The sequence below is a fragment of the Heterodontus francisci genome, chromosome 12, assembly GCF_036365525.1.
Source record: "Heterodontus francisci isolate sHetFra1 chromosome 12, sHetFra1.hap1, whole genome shotgun sequence".
Taxonomy (NCBI): Eukaryota; Metazoa; Chordata; class Chondrichthyes; order Heterodontiformes; family Heterodontidae; genus Heterodontus; species Heterodontus francisci.
Genome location: NC_090382.1, coordinates 58,057,936 through 58,076,245, shown reverse-complemented (window position 1 = coordinate 58,076,245; position 18,310 = coordinate 58,057,936). Strand labels below are relative to the sequence as shown.

The 18,310-nt window shown below is 42.1% G+C and overlaps 1 protein-coding gene across 10 annotated transcripts in view; it reads left to right on the top strand.

Annotated features, from left to right (window-relative positions):
• rnf44 (ring finger protein 44) overlaps positions 1 to 18,310 on the top strand; it is a 189,516-nt gene that overhangs the window by 107,284 nt on the left and 63,922 nt on the right. The window contains exon 2 of one of the 10 annotated variants that reach the window (XM_068043490.1): positions 10,295 to 10,706. The exons of the other annotated variants lie outside the window; for them this stretch is intronic. Coding sequence (XP_067899591.1) covers positions 10,692 to 10,706 — 15 coding nt within the window. The 5' untranslated portion in view covers positions 10,295 to 10,691. The remainder of the gene's footprint in view (positions 1 to 10,294; positions 10,707 to 18,310) is intronic. 10 annotated transcript variants of the gene reach the window in all.

The window sequence follows — 18,310 nt, the reverse complement described above, 5'->3', positions numbered from 1 at the left end:
GGCAAGGGCACAAAATGTACTCTGGGTGGGGGACTTCAATGTCCATCACCAAGAGTGGCTCGGTAGCACCACTACTGACCGAGCTGGCCGAGTCCTAAAGGACATGGCTGCTAGACTGGGTCTGCGGCAGGTGGTAAGGGAACCAACATGAGGGAAGAACATCCTCGACCTCGTCCTCACCAATCTGCCTATCGCAGATGCATCTGTCCATGACAGTATTGGTAGGAGTGACCACCGCACAGTCCTTGTGGAGACGAAGTCCCGCCTTCACATTGAGGATACCGTCCATTGTGTTGTGTGGCACTATCACCGTGCTAAATGGGACAGATTTCGAACAGATCTAGCAATGCAAAACTGGGCATCCATGAGGCGCTGTGGGCCATCAGCAGCAGCAGAATTGTACTCAACGACAATCTGTAAGCTCATGGCCCAGCATATCCCCCACTCTACCATTACCATCAAGCCAGGAGACCAACCCTGGTTCAAAGAAGAGTGCAGGAGGGCATGCCAGGAGCAGCACCAGGCATACCTCAAAATGAGGTGTCAGCCTGGTGAAGCTCTAACCCAGGACTACTTGCATGCCAAACCGCGTAAGCAGCATGCGATAGACAGAGCTAAGCGATCCCATAACCAACGGATCAGATCTAAGCTCTGCAGTCCTGCCACATCCAGCCGAGAATGGTGGTGGACAATTAAACAACTAACTGGAGGAGGTGGCTCCACAAATATCCCCATCCTCAATGATGGGGGAGCCCAGCATATCAGTGCAAAAGATAAGGCTGAAGCATTTGCAACAATCTTCAGCCAGAAGTGCCGAGTTGATGATCCATCTCGGCCTCCTCCTGAAGTCCCCAGCATCACAGATGCAAGACTTCAGCCAATTCGATTCACTCCACGTGATATCAAGAATTGACTGAAGGCACTGGATACTGCAAAAGCTATGGGCCCTGACAATATTCCGGCAATAGTACTGAAGACCTGTGCTCCAGAACTTGCCGCGCCCCTAGCCAAGCTGTTCCAGTACAGCTACAACACTGGCATCTGCCCTGCAATGTGGAAAATTGCTCAGATATGTCCTGTACACAAAAAGCAGGACAAATCCAACCCGGCCCACTACCGCCCCATTAGCCTACTCTCAATCATCAGTAAAGTGATGGAAGGTGTCATCAACAGTGCCATCAAGCGGCACTTGCTTAGCAACAACCTGCTCAGTGACGCTCAGCTCCTGACCTCATTACAGCCTTGGTTCAAACATGGACCAAAGAGCTGAACTCGAGGCGAGGTGAGAATGACTGCCCTTGACATCAAGGCAGCATTTGACCGAGTATGGCATCAAGGAGCCCTAGTAAAACTGAGGTCAATGGGAATCAGGGGGAAAACCCTCCGGTTTGAGTCATACCTAGCACAAAAGAAGATGGTTGTGGTTGATGGAGGTCAATCATCTGAGCTCTAGGACATCACTGCAGGAGTTCCTCAGGGTAGTGTCCTAGGCATAACCATCTTCAGCTGCTTCATCAATGGCCTTCCTTCAATCATAAGGTCAGTAGTGGGGAATGTTCGCTGATTGCACAATGTTCACCACCATTCGTGACTCCTCAGATACTGAAGCAGTCTGTGTAGAAATGCAGCAAGACCTGGACAATATCCAGGCTTGGGCTGATAAGTGGCAAGTAACATTTGTGCCACACAAGTGCCAGGCCATGACCATCTCCAACAAGAGAAAATCTAACCATCTCCCCATGACATTCAACGGCATTACCATCGCTGAATCCCCCACTATCAACATCCTCGGGGCTACCATTGACCAAAAACTGAACTGGAGTAGCCATATAAATACCTTGGCTACAAGAGCAGGTCAGAAGCTAGGAATCCTGCGGCGAGTAACTCGCCTCCTGACTCCCCAAAGCCTGTCCACCATCTACAAGACACAAGTCAGGGGTGTGATGGAATACTCTCCACTTGCCTGGATGGGTGCAGCTCCAACAACACTCAAGAAGCTCGACACCATCCAGGACAAAGCAGCCCGCTTGATTGGCACCCCACCTACAAACATTCACTCCCTCCATCACCGACACACAGTGGCAGCAGTGTGTACCATCTACAAGATGCACTGCAGCAATGCATCAAGGCTCCTTAGACAGCACCTCCAAACCCGCGACCTCTACCAACTAGAAGGACAAGGGCAGCACATATATGGGAACACCATCACCTGCAAGTTCCCCTCCAAGTCACACACCATCCTGACTTGGAACTATATCGCCGTTCCTTCACTGTCGCTGGGTCAAAATCCTGGAACTCCCTTCCTAACAACACTGTGGGTGTACCTACCCCACATGGACTGCACGGTTCAAGAAGGCAGCTCACCACCACCTTCTCAAGGGCAATTAGGGATGGGAAATAAATGCTGGCCTGGCCAGCGACGCCCACAACCCATGAATGAATTTTTAAAAAAAATTCTGCAAATGAATGATAATCATTTGAGGTCATGGAGGTGTTTTTCAAACTCTGATTTAAGTAAGCTAATGTCTCATCACAGATTAGTCAGCTTGCAGTTGTATGTCCTTTAGCTAGTTGTAGTAATAAGGTTCTTGTGTAGAAATGGTACTCAACGCATTTGGATCACAGGCCAGTGGCTTCCTATGTTAGTAACCCAACATTGCCATTTGGTGTTAATTGATTTAAAGCAGTTCTACATTTATAGAAATGGAATCATTCTGAAAGTGGGCCTTGGTGGGATTGAGCTTCTGCTTGTGTATTTCAAACCTGAGTGCCAGAAATTAAGCCACAGTGACAGTGACTTACACCAATGTTTCAGAAAGTGGTGTTCGGAGTTGTCTGTGAGAGAATTTCTGTTCTCAGTGTAACTCCTAGTAGAATCATATTTGCTTCTGTAAAAATAGTTTGATAATTTCTGTATGTTCCTGGCAATTATGTGAATGATCATTCCAGGCAGCATATTGATGACCATTTGCACCAACAGCAAGTTGAGTTTTTTTTTGCTTGAATTCAACTTGGTTGCCTATACCTTTTGACCTTATACTGGATTAATGAACAGTGTTGAAGCTCTGTACTTTGAGGCATTAAACTGAGGTCTGTTGTTCAGGTGAGCATTAAATATCCTATGGTGCTATTTGAAGAAAACAAGAAGATTTCCTTGAGCTTTTGCCAATATACATTTCTCAAACAAGGTTACCAAAGACAATTAACCTTATTGCTCTTGTGGGATGTCATGAGGTGAAATAATGTTAGTACTGTTTATTTACATGAAAACAGTCACTGCAGTTTATTTCTAAAAAGTAGTTTATTTTAGGGCTGAAGTGCTTTGGGACATCACCAAGGGATGTGATAATGTGCCACATAAATGCAAGTCTTTCTGTTACATTTTCTGTAAGTTTAGTATCTGGCGAATTTCAGTTTGAGAAATTTTCCACTTTAGTTTTAGATTACATGCTTGTTGGTCGTAATCATTTATTAAATAGGGAATGCCACTGAAATTGATAATGACAGACAATAAAGCAACAACATATTGAAAGTCCTGATTCAGCCAGTTTACTTCTGGAGACATAGTAGTATGTGATTGATCTAATAATGACTGTAATAAAATCAACGAGACTCATCTGGCAATTGTCTTTTACAAACTAATTTACATACAAGTATCTTTATACAGTATTGAATTTTCTGTAGGCTTACTTCATATGCTGAGGTATATAAAACCTCCTGCCATTATTTTGCACTGTTTAAGTTCCAAATTTACGCAAGTGCCTAAACAGTAAAATGGTTACACTTTTCACCAATCTTAAATTGACTTTGGGTAACTTGGCAAAATATTACATGATATTGGGTATTTCTAATGTTATTGAATCTGGGGACTAAGATACACTGGATGTAGAATACTATTCTTTTACCTTTGAATCCTGCTCAACAAATGGGATGAAAGAAGTCTGTGTAATCTTTATCCAGTTTCCAGGGAGAGTAGGCCCATGATGTAGAACTGCCCACAATACAGCACAAGTTGGCTCTATCATTGAGGGGCAATTGGGGTGGCTGATGTGGGAAGTGGAAAACTCCACACTGTTGCTGATCATCAAGCTTGAAGTTAAGGTCACAGATACTTGCAGTTAAGGCAGGCCATTCAGCCTACCATAATTTTCCACCCAAAGAGGCTGTGTAGTTTCTCCATTATTGCATTTAACTGTTTCTTAAATGGTTCCAGGGTTTTTGCCTCAGTCCTACTCCCAGTTAATTTAAAATAGTATTCCTAAATCTCTTGCCATCTCCTTAACTATCTTGTATAACTCGATAAGATCACCTCTTCATGTCTTTCCTGGATAAAAAGCACAATTCTCTTTAGTCTTTCCTTATAACCCAGGTCACTGATAGTAGAGATCAGCTCTGTGGCTCCTCTTTGCATTCTATCCAGAACTTGAATCTTTCCCCCTTGTATCTTGGTGACCAGAACTGGATGCTGTAATCAAGGTGCAATCTGGCCAAAGTGCTGTATGGTTTGATCAAAACTTCCTCTGAAGTATATTCTACTGTTTTTGGATAAGTTGGGTAGAGTAGAGGGATTTTTTCCCTCTGAATCTGGCATTTGCTGCATCTTAATTGGGGTTGTTAAATCTTGACACCCAAAGCCAAAACAAATGTTCAGTTCCCTAGTACTGATGTCGTTCATCTTGATCAAATAAAACTGTTCTTTCTGCCCTCCGCATGTAAATGTATAATAGCACTTCAATCTAGCTAAGGCATTTTCTGATTGGATAAGAAAATACTACTGTTTCGGCTGGATGCATACAATTTTAGTTCAAAGCAGCTTCATTTGTCTGGCTTGATCTATTCTCTAAAACCTAGGTTCTTCATAATTGTGGTGTAAGGATTTAAATTAATGTGTCTAGTAAATGTTCTAAATCAACTATTGGAAGTTAGTGGCAAAATACATTCAGTCTTAAACATGGTGAAAGTCATTGTGATTAATTCCTGCTCTTCCATGTCTTGATTAAATTGACCAAGATTTGCATATCAAATTGTTTCGGTGCTACTTTTTCTCAGCAGTTGTACTCATTTATACAGGCACTACACACTGTCCATACCTGGCAACCATTACTAACCTCGCTAGAAGCCCCCAGTACACTAGTTTATATTCTGGACAAGGCAGAGGCCTCTGATTGTTAAAAGCCAGTAGCAACCTCAAAAGCAGCCATCCAGAAAAAAAAGTTGCTTGCTGCCACAAGATAAAACTTCCACAAAAATGCAGTTCACTAGCTGCATGATAGTCAAAATAACATGCAAGTGTAAACTTGACAATGCTGTGGCCCACCTATTTAGAATTATAGTCCAATGAAAAGCTATAAAGTTCTTCAATAAATTAAAGTGTACATTCATCTAATGTAATTTACTAATAAAAGCCAAAATAGTACCTACTTTTAAAGAGACATCAGCCCAGATTAGCTGGTCAGTTTAGGCACATGATTGTTTTAATGTCACAGATTGACTCATTTAGAATCGTTTACTCAATTCTCTGAATCCTGATCATTATCTCAAGTCCCTTGAACAGCTGTTCCTCCCACATCACACTGAGCATGTGTTGTGTTCTGTCTGAGTGACAACTCCATGTACAAATTCAACAATATGTCGTTCACTGTACTTATCAAAAAATGCACAAGAGTAAATTTAGCTGTATAATAAAAGCAAAATAATGCAGATGCTGAAAATCTGAAATAAAAACAAAGTGCTGGAAATACTCAGCAAGTCAGGCAGCATCTGTGGAGAGAGAGAAGCAGAGTTAACGTTTCAGGTCTGTGACCTTTCATCACAACCTGTTCTGATGAAAGGTCACAGACCTGAAATGTTAACTCTGCTTCTCTCTCCACCAACGCTGCCTGACCTGCTGAGTATTTCCAGCACTTTCTATATTTATTATAGTAAATTTAGCTTGTTTTATACAGTAGTTCTTCCACTTGTGAAGCTGGTCTTTTTAGTTATTAATTGTTGCTCAAGATGAGATTATCTTACTTGTGGAAGGAAATCATAGCCCAACATCATCTATTGTCATCCCTCAGCTGATGAGTCAGTACTCCTCCATGTTGAACAGCACTTGGAGGAAGCACTGAGGGTGGCAAGGGCACAGAATGTACTCTGGGTGGGGGACTTCAATGTCCATCACCAAGAGTGGCTCGGTAGCACCACTATTGGCCGAGTCCGAAAGGACATATCTGCTAGACTGGATATGCGGCAGGTGGTGAGGGAACCAAAAAGAGGGAAAAACATACTTGACCTTGTCCTCACCAATCTGCCTGCCGCAGATGCATCTGTCCATGACCGTATTGGTAGGAGTGACCACCACACAGTCCTTGTGGAGACGAAGTCCCGCCTTCACATTGAGGATACCCTCCTTCGTGTTGTGTGGCACTACCACCGTGCTAAATGGGATAGATTTCGAACAGATCTAGCAATGCAAAACTGGGCATCCATGAGGCGCTGTGGGCCATCAGCAGCAGCAGAATTGTACTCGACCACAATCTGTAACCTCATGGCCCAGCATATCCCCCACTCTACCATTACCATCAAGCCAGGAGACCAACCCTGGTTCAATGAAGAGTGCAGGAGGGCATGCCAGGAGCAGCACTAGGCATACCTCAAAATGAGGTGTCAACCTGGTGAAGCTACAACACAGGATTATCTGCGTGCCAAATTGCGTAAGCAGCATGCGATAGACGGAGCTAAGCGATCCCATAACCAACGGATCAGATCTAAGCTCTGCAGTCCTGCCACATCCAGCCGTGAATGGTGGTGGACAATTAAACAACTATTTGGAGGAGGTGGCTCCACAAATATCCCCGTCCTTAATGATGGGGGAAGCCCAGCACATCAGTGCGAAAGATACGGCTGAAGCATTTGCAATAATCTTCAGCCAGAAGTGCCGAGTTGATGATCCATCTCGGCCTTCTCCTGAAGTCCCCAGCATCACAGATGCCAGACTTTAACCAATTCGATTTGCTCTGCGAGATATCGAGAAACGACTGAAGGCACTGGATACTGCAAAGGCTACGGACCCTGACAGTATTCCGGCAATAGTACTGAAGACCTGTGCTTCAGAACTTGCCGCACCCCTAGCCAAGCTGTTCCAGTACAGCTACAACACTGGCATCTACCCTGCAATGTAGAAAATTTCCCAGGTATGTCCTGTACACAAAAAGCAGGACCAGTCCAGCCCGGCCATTTACCACCCCATCAGCCTACTCTCAATCATCAGTAAAGTGATGGAAGGTGTCATCAACAGTGCCATCAAGCGGCACTTGCTTAGCAATAACCTGCTCAGTGACGCTCAGTTTGGGTTCCGCCAGGGCCACTCAGCTCCTGACCTCATTACAGCCTTGGTTCAAACATGCACAAAAGAGCTGAACTCGAGATGAGATGAGAGTGACTGCCCTTGACATCGAGGCAGCATTTGACCGAGTATGGCATCAAGGAGCCCTAGCAAAACTGAGGTCAATGGGAATCGGGGGGGAACCCTCCGCTGGCTTGAGTCATACCTAGCGCAAAGGAAGATGGTTGTGGTTGTTGGAGGTCAATCATCTGAGCTTCATCAGTGACCTTCCTTTAATCATAAGATTAGAAGTGGGGATGTTCGCTGATGATTGCACCATGTTCAGCACCATTTGTGACTCCTCAGATACTGAAGCAGTCCGTGTAGAAATGCAGCAAGACCTGGACAATATCCAGGCTTGGGCTGATAAGTGGCAAGTGACATTCACGCCACACAAGTGCTAGGCAATGACCATCTCCAACAAGAGAGAATCTAACCATCTCCCCTTGACATTCAATGGCATTACCATCGCTGAATCCCCCACTATCAACATCCTAAGGGTTACCATTGACCAGAAACCAAACAGGAGTAGCCATATATATACACCGTGGCTACAAGAGCAGGTCAGAGGCTAGGAATCCTGCGGCGAGCAACTCACCTCCTGACTCCCCAAAGCCTGTCCACCATCTACAAGGCACAAATCAGGAGTGTGATGGAATACTCTCCACTTGCCTGGATGGGTGCAGCTCCAACAACACTCAAGAAGCTCAACACCATCCAGGACAAAGCAGCCCGCTTGATTGGAACCCCATCTACAAACATTCACTCCCTCCACCACCGACGCACAGTGGCAGCAGTGTGTACCATCTACAAGATGCAATGCACCAAGGCTCCTTAGACAGCACCTTCCAAACCCGCAACCTCTACCAACTAGAAGGACAAGGGCACCAAATGCATGGGAACACCATCACCTGCAAGTTCCCGTCCAAGTCACAGACCATCCTGACTTGGAACTATAGCCATTCCTTCACTGTCGCTGGGTCAAAATCCTGGAACTCCCTTCCTAACAGCACTATAGGTGTACCTACCCCATATGGACTACAGCGGTTCAAGAATGCAGCTTACCACCACCTTCTCGAGGGCAATTAGGGATGGGCAATAAATGATGGCCTGGCCAGCGATGCCCACATCCCATGAATTATTTTTTAAAAATTAGACCATGGAGACATAAATCATTTTTGCATGAGTGACTTGAGTCCTACCATTAAACTTTAACTCATGCAGGACATCAGATCTTAGCACACTGAATTTAGGAGTTATTCAGCATGTGTGCAATTTTTGCAGAATTAGCCTGTACTTTTTGTTTCATTTTTGTCTAGATCTGAAATGATATGTTAATGTGGAATCTTCATAAGGATAGGTTTGGGATCGTAACTGTTACCTGTTTTTCACATACCTTTGTAGGGTCGGTAAATTGTATTACTGTCCTCTCTATCCATTGATAAAGCAGGAACTCCCTCTGATTATCACAATGTGTTATTATTTTTATTTCATGGGAGGCCTATTGTGCCTTCTAAAACTCATGAGCTTGTAAGGATGGAGTTCAAACTAGGACGCTTTGAAGAATAAGTTGGATCATCTGGATCAATTTGTGAGTATTTGTTTGCATCAATCTAGAAATGAGATTCAAGTGCTCCTATTCCATGTGTAAAATTTGAAATGGAGTAAAAAGAAAAGGATGCCTTATAGATACGCTCCTAAGGTGGAAAGGCCTCTCTGTAAAGTACGTGGACCAGCAAGACAATGGAATGGATCAGCACAAAGATTTGAATTGTGGCTGAATTTTCTGAAGTAATTAATGACTCGCTTTTCTAATAGTATTTTTTGGTTCAAATTGGCATGAAATATCTGCCTGCTCTGGTTTTTGTCAGCAAATGTTGATGTGCTGACTGCCCCACAAAACATTGATTGTCGGCGTGAAATGCTGAACGTTGGCCGATACGCTCCAGGCGGATGACAAGTTTTCAGAGCAATACACATCATTTTATGTAATGTCCTTTTAAGTACAGAGCCATAAGCATGCATTCAGAGAAATTCTCTGTACACTGGTCCAAATGGTCCTCCATTCTTATGGTATCTCTTACTGTTGTGCCTGCAGCAGGAGTTCGGATGCAAGAAGTATATGTGTGGGGCATTACTGGCTTTGAGTTAAATCCAGCCCAAGAAGATTGCTCAAGTTATATGACCAATGGAATACAACTTGCATTTGGCAAATCATTCGTAGAGTCTGGGAATTTGGAACCCAGCTGAATCATTGTCTTCTCTATTTTAATTAGGCACATTTTGGCTTTCTTCCCATCTACTGAAGAGATGGTCTGTTTGAAAATATTTTTTCATGATTTGTGACTTGATGAATTGAAATCAAATAATTAATTCTGGAAGGAAGGTTCATTTTTGACCAAACACACACAAAAGCACAAACGTATATGTTTCATATTCAGTAAAGGATCTCCTTCAATTTTGTGCAGTGGGGGATTGATTTACTCAATCCATCAGTGTTTCGAGAAATCTACCCAGGTAAAAAGGAATGTTATTTGGAAACTGTGTAGCAATATCTCCAGTAACTACAGATGCATGTTAAGATTTCCCATGGCTTATGGAAGGTGTATTGTTCACCACTTAGTTAAAAGCCGAATTTAAAAATGGGGGCTAATCTTGGCTGTGTTCCAGTTTATACCTTAGCCAATGATTGATCAGTCATGTGCTGTGATGTTGGGTGTTCTTTTGCAGCTACAATCAGCTACAGTGTAACTTTGCCAGGGTAAAAAAAATTTTTAAACCTTAACCAAAAATTCAAATTTATTCTCTTTCCATAAGACGTTGAACCTGTTTTGAAAAATAGTTTCAGAAATAGAATGTGTTTATAAATTATTTCATATTAAGAAAAATAGTTTTTAACACACTTTTCCTTTGGGGCATTCTGTACAGTTCTGATCACTATACAAAAGGGGGACATCCTGACTTTTGAAGGATACAGAGAGCAGCTGAACTGATGCCTGAGTTTGGACACCCGAGTTAAGTGAAGAGATTGCGAAAACTTGGAATGTTTATATTAAAGACAAGAAGGCGCAGGGACGCTTCATCAAAGTTTTCGAGATTCTAATGGTCCGAGAAAAATTGCACCCAAATAAACTGTTTGACTGAAGAAAAGCTCTGTGATCAGATGATTCACTTGAGCGCAGAAGAAGGAATCTGAACAATTTAAGTAACGTGCACAGATATTGGTGAATGTGTGGAGCAGACTGCAGAGGAACACAGTGGAGGCAGTGTGTCAGCAGATTGAAGAGGGAACGGGATAGTTCTTTTGGCAAATCAATAATCGGATATGTGCAAGTGTAAGGTGTGACACACTTATTGAACTTTGGGGCCAGCCAGATGGGTCACAGTGGTCTTTTCTAGTCCCGCATAGTAAATTTCCATAGCACTAGGAATTGTAGAGGAGAGAGAGGAAACATCCTTGTTCTTCCGTTGCTCCTTTTATTTTAAAATATATGATAACTTTGACTTTATCGAGGTGAGGGATGTTTATTTTAATGCTAGGGGATGGAAGACTTCCATTTTGGCACCAATGGAAATACTTGCAGATTAGACCGGATACATTAAGACCAGCTGCAGAGTAAACCTCTTTCTATTCTGCAACGATGTATCTTAAACTCTAACATGAGAAGGGTGTGTGAGTGAACTTTTCTGTTTCCAACAAAAGTCATTTCCGTTGTTTATTAAATTGTTGATCTAACTGCTGAAATGTGGGCTCATGCCCAAACGAATGAGGATATTCCAGTTCCTTGAGTGTATACTGCTTTTTTTATAAAAAGCATGAAACAACTCTCATTCATGACCCTTTCCATATCCTCAGTACATCCAAATGCATTTTTCAGCCAATAAAGTACTGTTGAAATGTAAGGAAATGCAGCAGCTGATCTGCGCAGAGGAAGATTCATAAACAGGAGTGAGATAAATGATTAGAAAATCTTTTAGTGGTGCTAGTTGAGAGCTAAGTATTGATCAGTATATTGTGGAACTCCCCTGCTTTTGAACTGTACCATAAGATCTTTTACACCCAACTAAGGGCAGACGGAGTCTCAATTTAATGTTTAATTCAAAAGACAGCATTTCAACAGTGGAGCCCTCCTTCAGTACGGCAATGAAGGGCCAGCCGATATTATGTTTAATTCTCGAGTGGGGTTTGAATCTTCTGACTGAGAAGAGAGTTACTACTGAGGCAAAGTTGAACTAAGAACAAATACTATAGTCTTATAATTTGATTTTGCTTTGGGATCAGTTGATTAATGCTGCCACCTCCAAAACCTGATCTGAATTTGTAGGATTTAGTATCTGAAGCTCCTAGACACTGCAATAGCAGAACGTCTGTGCACTGCCATAATGATGCTCAGGAGTGCATTCACCAGAAGAAAGTGCTTGATATTTAAAGCTCTCTTACTGGGAAGCTTAAAATTTAATTGGGCAAACACAGTCTTTAATGATGGTCTGCTTTGAGCAGCAGAATGGGGGAGCTTGGTCAAATGATATCATTATTGTGTCCCAGCCATTCGCTTATCTTCCCTTTCTGAATGTAAACTGCAGAAGACTGCAGTTCGGGTGTCGAAGCATTGTCTCTGTGGTTTGGAATTCTGACTCCAGTTCAATGTGATCTAATATGAGTGCTGTTCGCCCTCATTGACACACCATTGTCAGCATTTTAATGGAGCAGAAGCTGCTTCATGGTGACATTGCAGTCTCTGTGATTATACATGTAATTTGCATCATATTAAGCAGGAGTTCCCAAACTGTGAAACATGAGACATCGTTTGGTTGTACATGGCAGAAATTGTCCAATAAAAAGGGGGAAAAAAGGCTTGCATTTATATCATACCTTTTTTGACCAATGGACATACCAAAGCGTTTACAGTCAATGAACTTTTTGAAGTGTGGTCACTGTTGTAATGTAGGAAACACGGCCAATTTGCGCACAGCAAGCTCCAACAAACATCAATCTGATAATGATCAAATAAACTGTTTTTGTGATGTTGATTGAGCGATAAATATTGCCTCCTCGAAACAGTGCTATGGGAGCTTTTATCCTCCGAGAGGATGGACAGGGCCTCAGTTTAACGTCTCAGTGAATTTTATTTATGTATTTATTTATTGCATTTTTATAATAGGCACTTAGACAAAGCTTTAAAAATCTGGGAATTTGTTATATAGTTAATTTACTTTGAGATGTATTAATCCGAACGCAAGGATAATGATATACAGAGCCCTCATCTCCAATTACTGTACACCACTGTAGTTTCAGTGGCCTGGTATCTGTCCAGTCTAACTGAGTTCAGAACTAAATCGTTTTTTTTTTGGTTGTATATGTTGTACAATAACTAAATTTGCCAGGATGTTTTGGGTTTAAATGAGAGCAGAGTTGCCCAAATTGTCAGTCAGGGCTGTCAAGGTTTTGGTACTGTTTTCTACAACTTATCTGTGAAAGTGGATTTTCATCACTGACTGAAATGAAATCCAAGGATTGTCAGTGCCTTTGTATAGAAAACAACTTGCGACTCAGTCTTGCGACTTCAAATATTAAGCACCTTTGCTTGAACGAGCAACCTCATCTGTCACATTAATGGCAAATAGTACTATTAAATCATCATTTAAGTTGTACATGTGTGCTATATTTTATACACTTTATGTAATGCCTGAGCATGAAAGGGGTTAAAATATTAAACATGTTTGTTAGGGTTATGTGGGAAGCTGGAAGATCTGGAAGGGAGTATGCAATAAGTAAACTGCTTTAGAGCAAATAGAAAAGATACTCATCTACTCTTTAGCCCGTACTCTAGACACTAAAAGATGACTTCTGAAGCATACTATAGCCTTATTTTAGTTAAACGTGGTGAAAGGCAACTTTTGGTGAAAATCTGAACTTGAACACATTTATGTTTGTTTATGTTGAATTGTAATTTCGGCCTGCTTTATATTTTGCAAGAACTTTACACTCTAGAAAACAATATTTTTTTGCACAAAAGATATTCACAGTATTGCTGTAAGAATGCAATAGCGCTCTATAATAAGAGCACCCACCAACTAGTATGTGGAATTTCTGCTAATTGCCTGAAATCCTAGTACTGTACTTGACATCATTAGCTTCCTTGAAGAGAAGGGGCATCCAATTGTTAAAAAATGGAAAATGCTAGAAATCCTCACAGCAATAATATCATTTTTCTCTGTTGTATTTTTGTGTTCAGTTTGTTTTTATTGAGTATTTTTATGTCCTAAAACACCTAACTGTAGCGGCAGCTTTTTGAAAATGAAAAGGCTATTCACGTAATCAAAGAGTCAAAGAGTTTTGCACACAGAAACAGGCCCTTCGGCCCATTGTGTCCATGCCAGCCATCAAGCACCTGTCTATTCTAATCCCATTTTCCAGCACTTGGCCCGTAGCCTTGTATGCTATGGCATTTCAAGTGCTCCTCTAAATACTTAAATGTTGTGAGGGTTCCTGCCTCTACCACCCCTTCAGACAGTGTGTGCCAGATTCCAACCACCCTCTGGGTGAAAACATTTTTCCTCAAATCTCCTCTAAACTTCCTGCCCCTTACCTTAAATCTATACCCCCGGTTATTGACAGCTCCACTAAGGGAAAAAGTTTCTTCCTATCTACCCTATCTATGCCCCTCATAATTTTGTATACCTCTATCATGTCTCCCCTCAGCCTTCTCTGCTCTAAGGAAAACAACACTAGCCTATCCAGTCTATCTTAGTAGCTGGAATGCTCCAGCCCAGGCAACATCCTGGTGAATCTCCTCTGCATCCTCTCCAGTGCATTCACATCCTTCCTATAGTGTGGTGACCAGAACTGTACACAGTACTCCAGCTGTGGCCTAACTAATGTTTTATACAGCTCCATCATAACCTCCCTGCTCTTATATTCTATGCCTTGGCTAATAAAGGCAAGTATCACATATGATTTCCTAACTACCTTATCTACCTGTGCTGCTGCCTTCAGTGATCTATGGACAAGTACACCAAGGTCCCTCTGTACTTCCTAGGGTCTTACCTCCCAATGTATATTCCCTTGCCTTGTTAGTCCTCCCAAAATGCATCACCTCACACTTCTCAGGATTAAATTCCATTTGCCACTGCTCGACCCATCTTACCAACCCTTCTATATTGTCTTGTAATCTAAGGCTTTCCTCCTCACTATTTACCACACCAATTTTCGTGTCATCTGCGAATTTACTAATCATACTTCCTATATTCACGTCTAAATCATTAATGTACACTACAAACAGCAAGGATCCCAGCCCCGATCCCAGCGGTACACCACTGGTCACAGGCTTCCAATCGCAGAAATAACCCTCGACCATCACCCTCTGCCTCCTGCCCCTAAGCCAATTTTGGATCCAAATTGCCCTGGATCCCTTGGGCTCTTAGCTTCTTAACCAATCTCCCATGCGGGACCTTATCAAAAGCCTTACTGAAGTCCATGAAGACTACATCAATTGCTTTACCCACATCTACACATCCAGTCACCTCCTTGAAAAATTCAATCAAGTTTGTTAGATATGATCTTCCTCTGACAAAGCCATGCTGACTATCCTTGATTAATCCCTCTAGATTATGAATGGTTGAACTAGTAAAACATAATATAGCTGATTACATGGATCCCTATTTATTTTTAGGACAGCTTCAGTTGAATCTTGTTATTGGATCTGTCTGATTTCTAATACAAAAGCAAAATACTGCACATGCTGGAAATCTGAAATAAAAACAGAAAGTGCTGGTGATGAAAGGTCACACGAACTTGAAACGCTAACTGTGTTTTTCTCTCTATAGCTGCTGCCTGACCTGCTGAGTATTGCCAGCATTTTCTGTTTCAGTCTGATTTCTGTTCTTGAAGTGTGCACTGTAATGCATTCGCTAGCCATGGGTTGTAATGTCTGTTTGTGGAAGTCGTTGAGTGAGATATATGCTCCCATGTAGTCTGTTGCAAAATTGAAAAGAATTTGTTGCATCATAGAATGGAAGTATCACCTCTCTCTGCCTCTCTCTCTCTCTGTCTCTTCCTCTTCCCCCCCCCCCCCCACCCCTCATGCGCGCACACACAAAAAAAAGTCTCCAGTGAATACAGAGAGCACTCTCACTTCTGAGCCACAAAGTTCTAGGTTCAAGTCCCAGTCCAGCACTTGAGCACAAAAATCTAGGCTGACACGCCAGTGCAGCACTGTGGGAGTGCTGCACTGCTGGAGGTGCTCTCTTTCAGACCAGATGTTAAACTGAGGCCCTGTCTGCCATTTCAGGTGAACATAAAAGATCCCATGGCACTCTTTTGAAGAAGAACAGATGAGTTATCCCCGTTGTCCTGGCCAATACTTATCCCTCAACAAAATAGAAGCAGATTATCTGGCCATTATCACATTGTTGCTCGGAGCTTGCTCTGCACAAATTGTCTGTCGCATTAAGTTCAAAAGTACTTAATTGGCTGTAAAGTGCTTTGAGACATGCGGTGGTCATGCAAGATGCTATATAAATACAAGTTTTTCTTTACATTTATAAAACAGCAAATTGATACTGTATGTGTGATTAGTGCATAATGAAAATGTGTTTTGGGTCTCGAGCAAACTGCATTGATGAGTTCAGGAATAGGCATGTGTGGTACTTTGAATTATATGGTTCACTTTACAAAAGAAGCAGTCTCCTCTTTTGGGTTGCATAGATCCCCAAATGCATGCAAGACTCACCCAGTGCACCTGCCAGCTTGCTGAGAATGCCAAAACGATTCACAAATTTATCCTGAATCAATTCTCATTACACTAGAACCCCCAAGGAACTATGATAGGATTGCAGTGAACTTGTGGCAAGCACAGGTGAGTGGTCGTGGTGCTGCATTGGCATTAAGACTTTTCAGGTCTGAGTTAATTAAGGTCCATGATTAACCTTCCAGACCAGTACATGAACAGAGAGAGGAATGTGGCCACATTAAATAAGGGCAGCCAAGTGTTCTTGGGAGAAACTAAAATGATCAAAAAGACAAAAGAATAAATCATTAATTTTGGGTACCAACTAGAATATTTCTGGGTATTGTTGGTAATTTCAGTCTTCTATGATCATGCCAGTATAAGTGAAAGTAAGAAAGGTAGTTTACAACCTTACTGGATAGGCCACATAAGGCAAAAGGAACACTGTTTAAAGCCCACAGGTTTATTGTGGAAGGTTGCTAAGAACTTTGTGGCCAAACTACTTTTCCATTCTCTCTGTATTATTGTGCCATGGTATTTTAATCTATATCTATAATGTAATATTGCAGTTCATAAATTGCATATTGGGTTTCTATATGCAACTGTATTGTCTGCCCTTATTGAATCTGGCCACCTTTTGTCATCCTTAATCTTACTTATTTTTACAATTATATTCATTTTCACATTATTAGCCTCGGTAAGCAATCTTGCTATTTTTTGTTCTTGCTAATTTTCTCCCTCTACTCATCTTCTGAAAGCATTGACCTCTTATTGGGGTATGATATAATTGTGCTGGTTGTCCTCCAATACTTCACCCAAGTGCCCATTGGAAGCTTTGATTGTGAACCTTGGCAAGCAATTTGACTTTTGGGGGGGGCATGAAAGCCCAGTGCTGCTATCAAACTAATTAAAGTTTATCAGCATGATTGCTAACAGGAGAAGATGATAAAAATCAGTTGAGCATTTTCTATTTTTGTCAGCAGCCTTGGTCTTTGTGCCATCAACCAGTTGCCACAATAAAGACAGGTTGCCAGGTACAAGTTATATAGAGTTAAGGAAACATCAGCAGCAATTTGGAGAGAGACATAACTGCAGATGACAGTCCATTTACAGGGGAAGTATCTGATCCAAAGATTTATCAATGAAATGATCCTCTGGTGACAGTTCATGCAAATGGTTGTTGGATTTATTTTAGCACTGCTGCCAGTAGCAGCCCCAAATTCAGTGGGAGTACAACCAGTGCCATGTGGTTTGGTAGCTTGGTGATGATAGTACTGGGCGAGTAAACTAGAAGCCAAAAGTTCAAATCCTATGATAATATGTGGGTTACCACCAGAAAAATTCTGTGTAAGTTTTCAGATGACTGTTAAAACGCAGTTGGTTCACCGGTGTTCTTCAAGGAAGGAAGCCAGCCTTCTCCATATGACTCTAGTCCCGCGCTACAGGTTTGACTTGATGCTGTCTGAAGTCACCTAGCAAACAATCGCTATGATGTTCAATAAGAAGAAAATTGGACAAACCTATTTGTGAAGACCCAAGCATTGTACCATGATAAAATTACAGTAATTTCAGCCCTGTCAACCCTTTAAAGTCCTCTTCCAACAGCTGCTGTCTAATTTGATTCTGCAGTCTCTGTTTAAATAATATTCTTTTCAATTCTTCCCACCAAAGTGGACAACCTCACATTTTCCCACATTATACTGCATCTGCTAATATACTTTTCCATGTTAAACATCATTTGAGGAAAGCTCAGAGGAAAGCAAAGCCACAAAGTTTACTCTGGATGGGGGATCACAATGTCCACTGCCAAGAGTGACTCAGTCATACGACCATTGACTGAGCTGGCAGCGTCCTGAAGGATATAGCTAGTCTACTGAGCAAGTAACCTACTTGTTGCAGACATCTCTGTCCATGATGGCATTGCAAGAAGTGACCGTTGTACAGTCCCTGTGAAGATAGTGTTTTTAACATGAGGACATTCTATCACAATACAGGGGGACTGATACTGAACAGACTGAGGACAGCTCCAGCAGTTCAAACTTGAGCATCCATGAAATATGCTGTGGTCTATCAGCAGCAGGGAGTTATATATCATCACAGTCTAATGCCACAACCTGGTACATCCTTCACTCCTTGACAATCAAGCCCAGGAGACCAACCCTGGTTCAAAGTGGAATGGAGAAGGTCATAATGACATCATCACCAAGTACCCTTA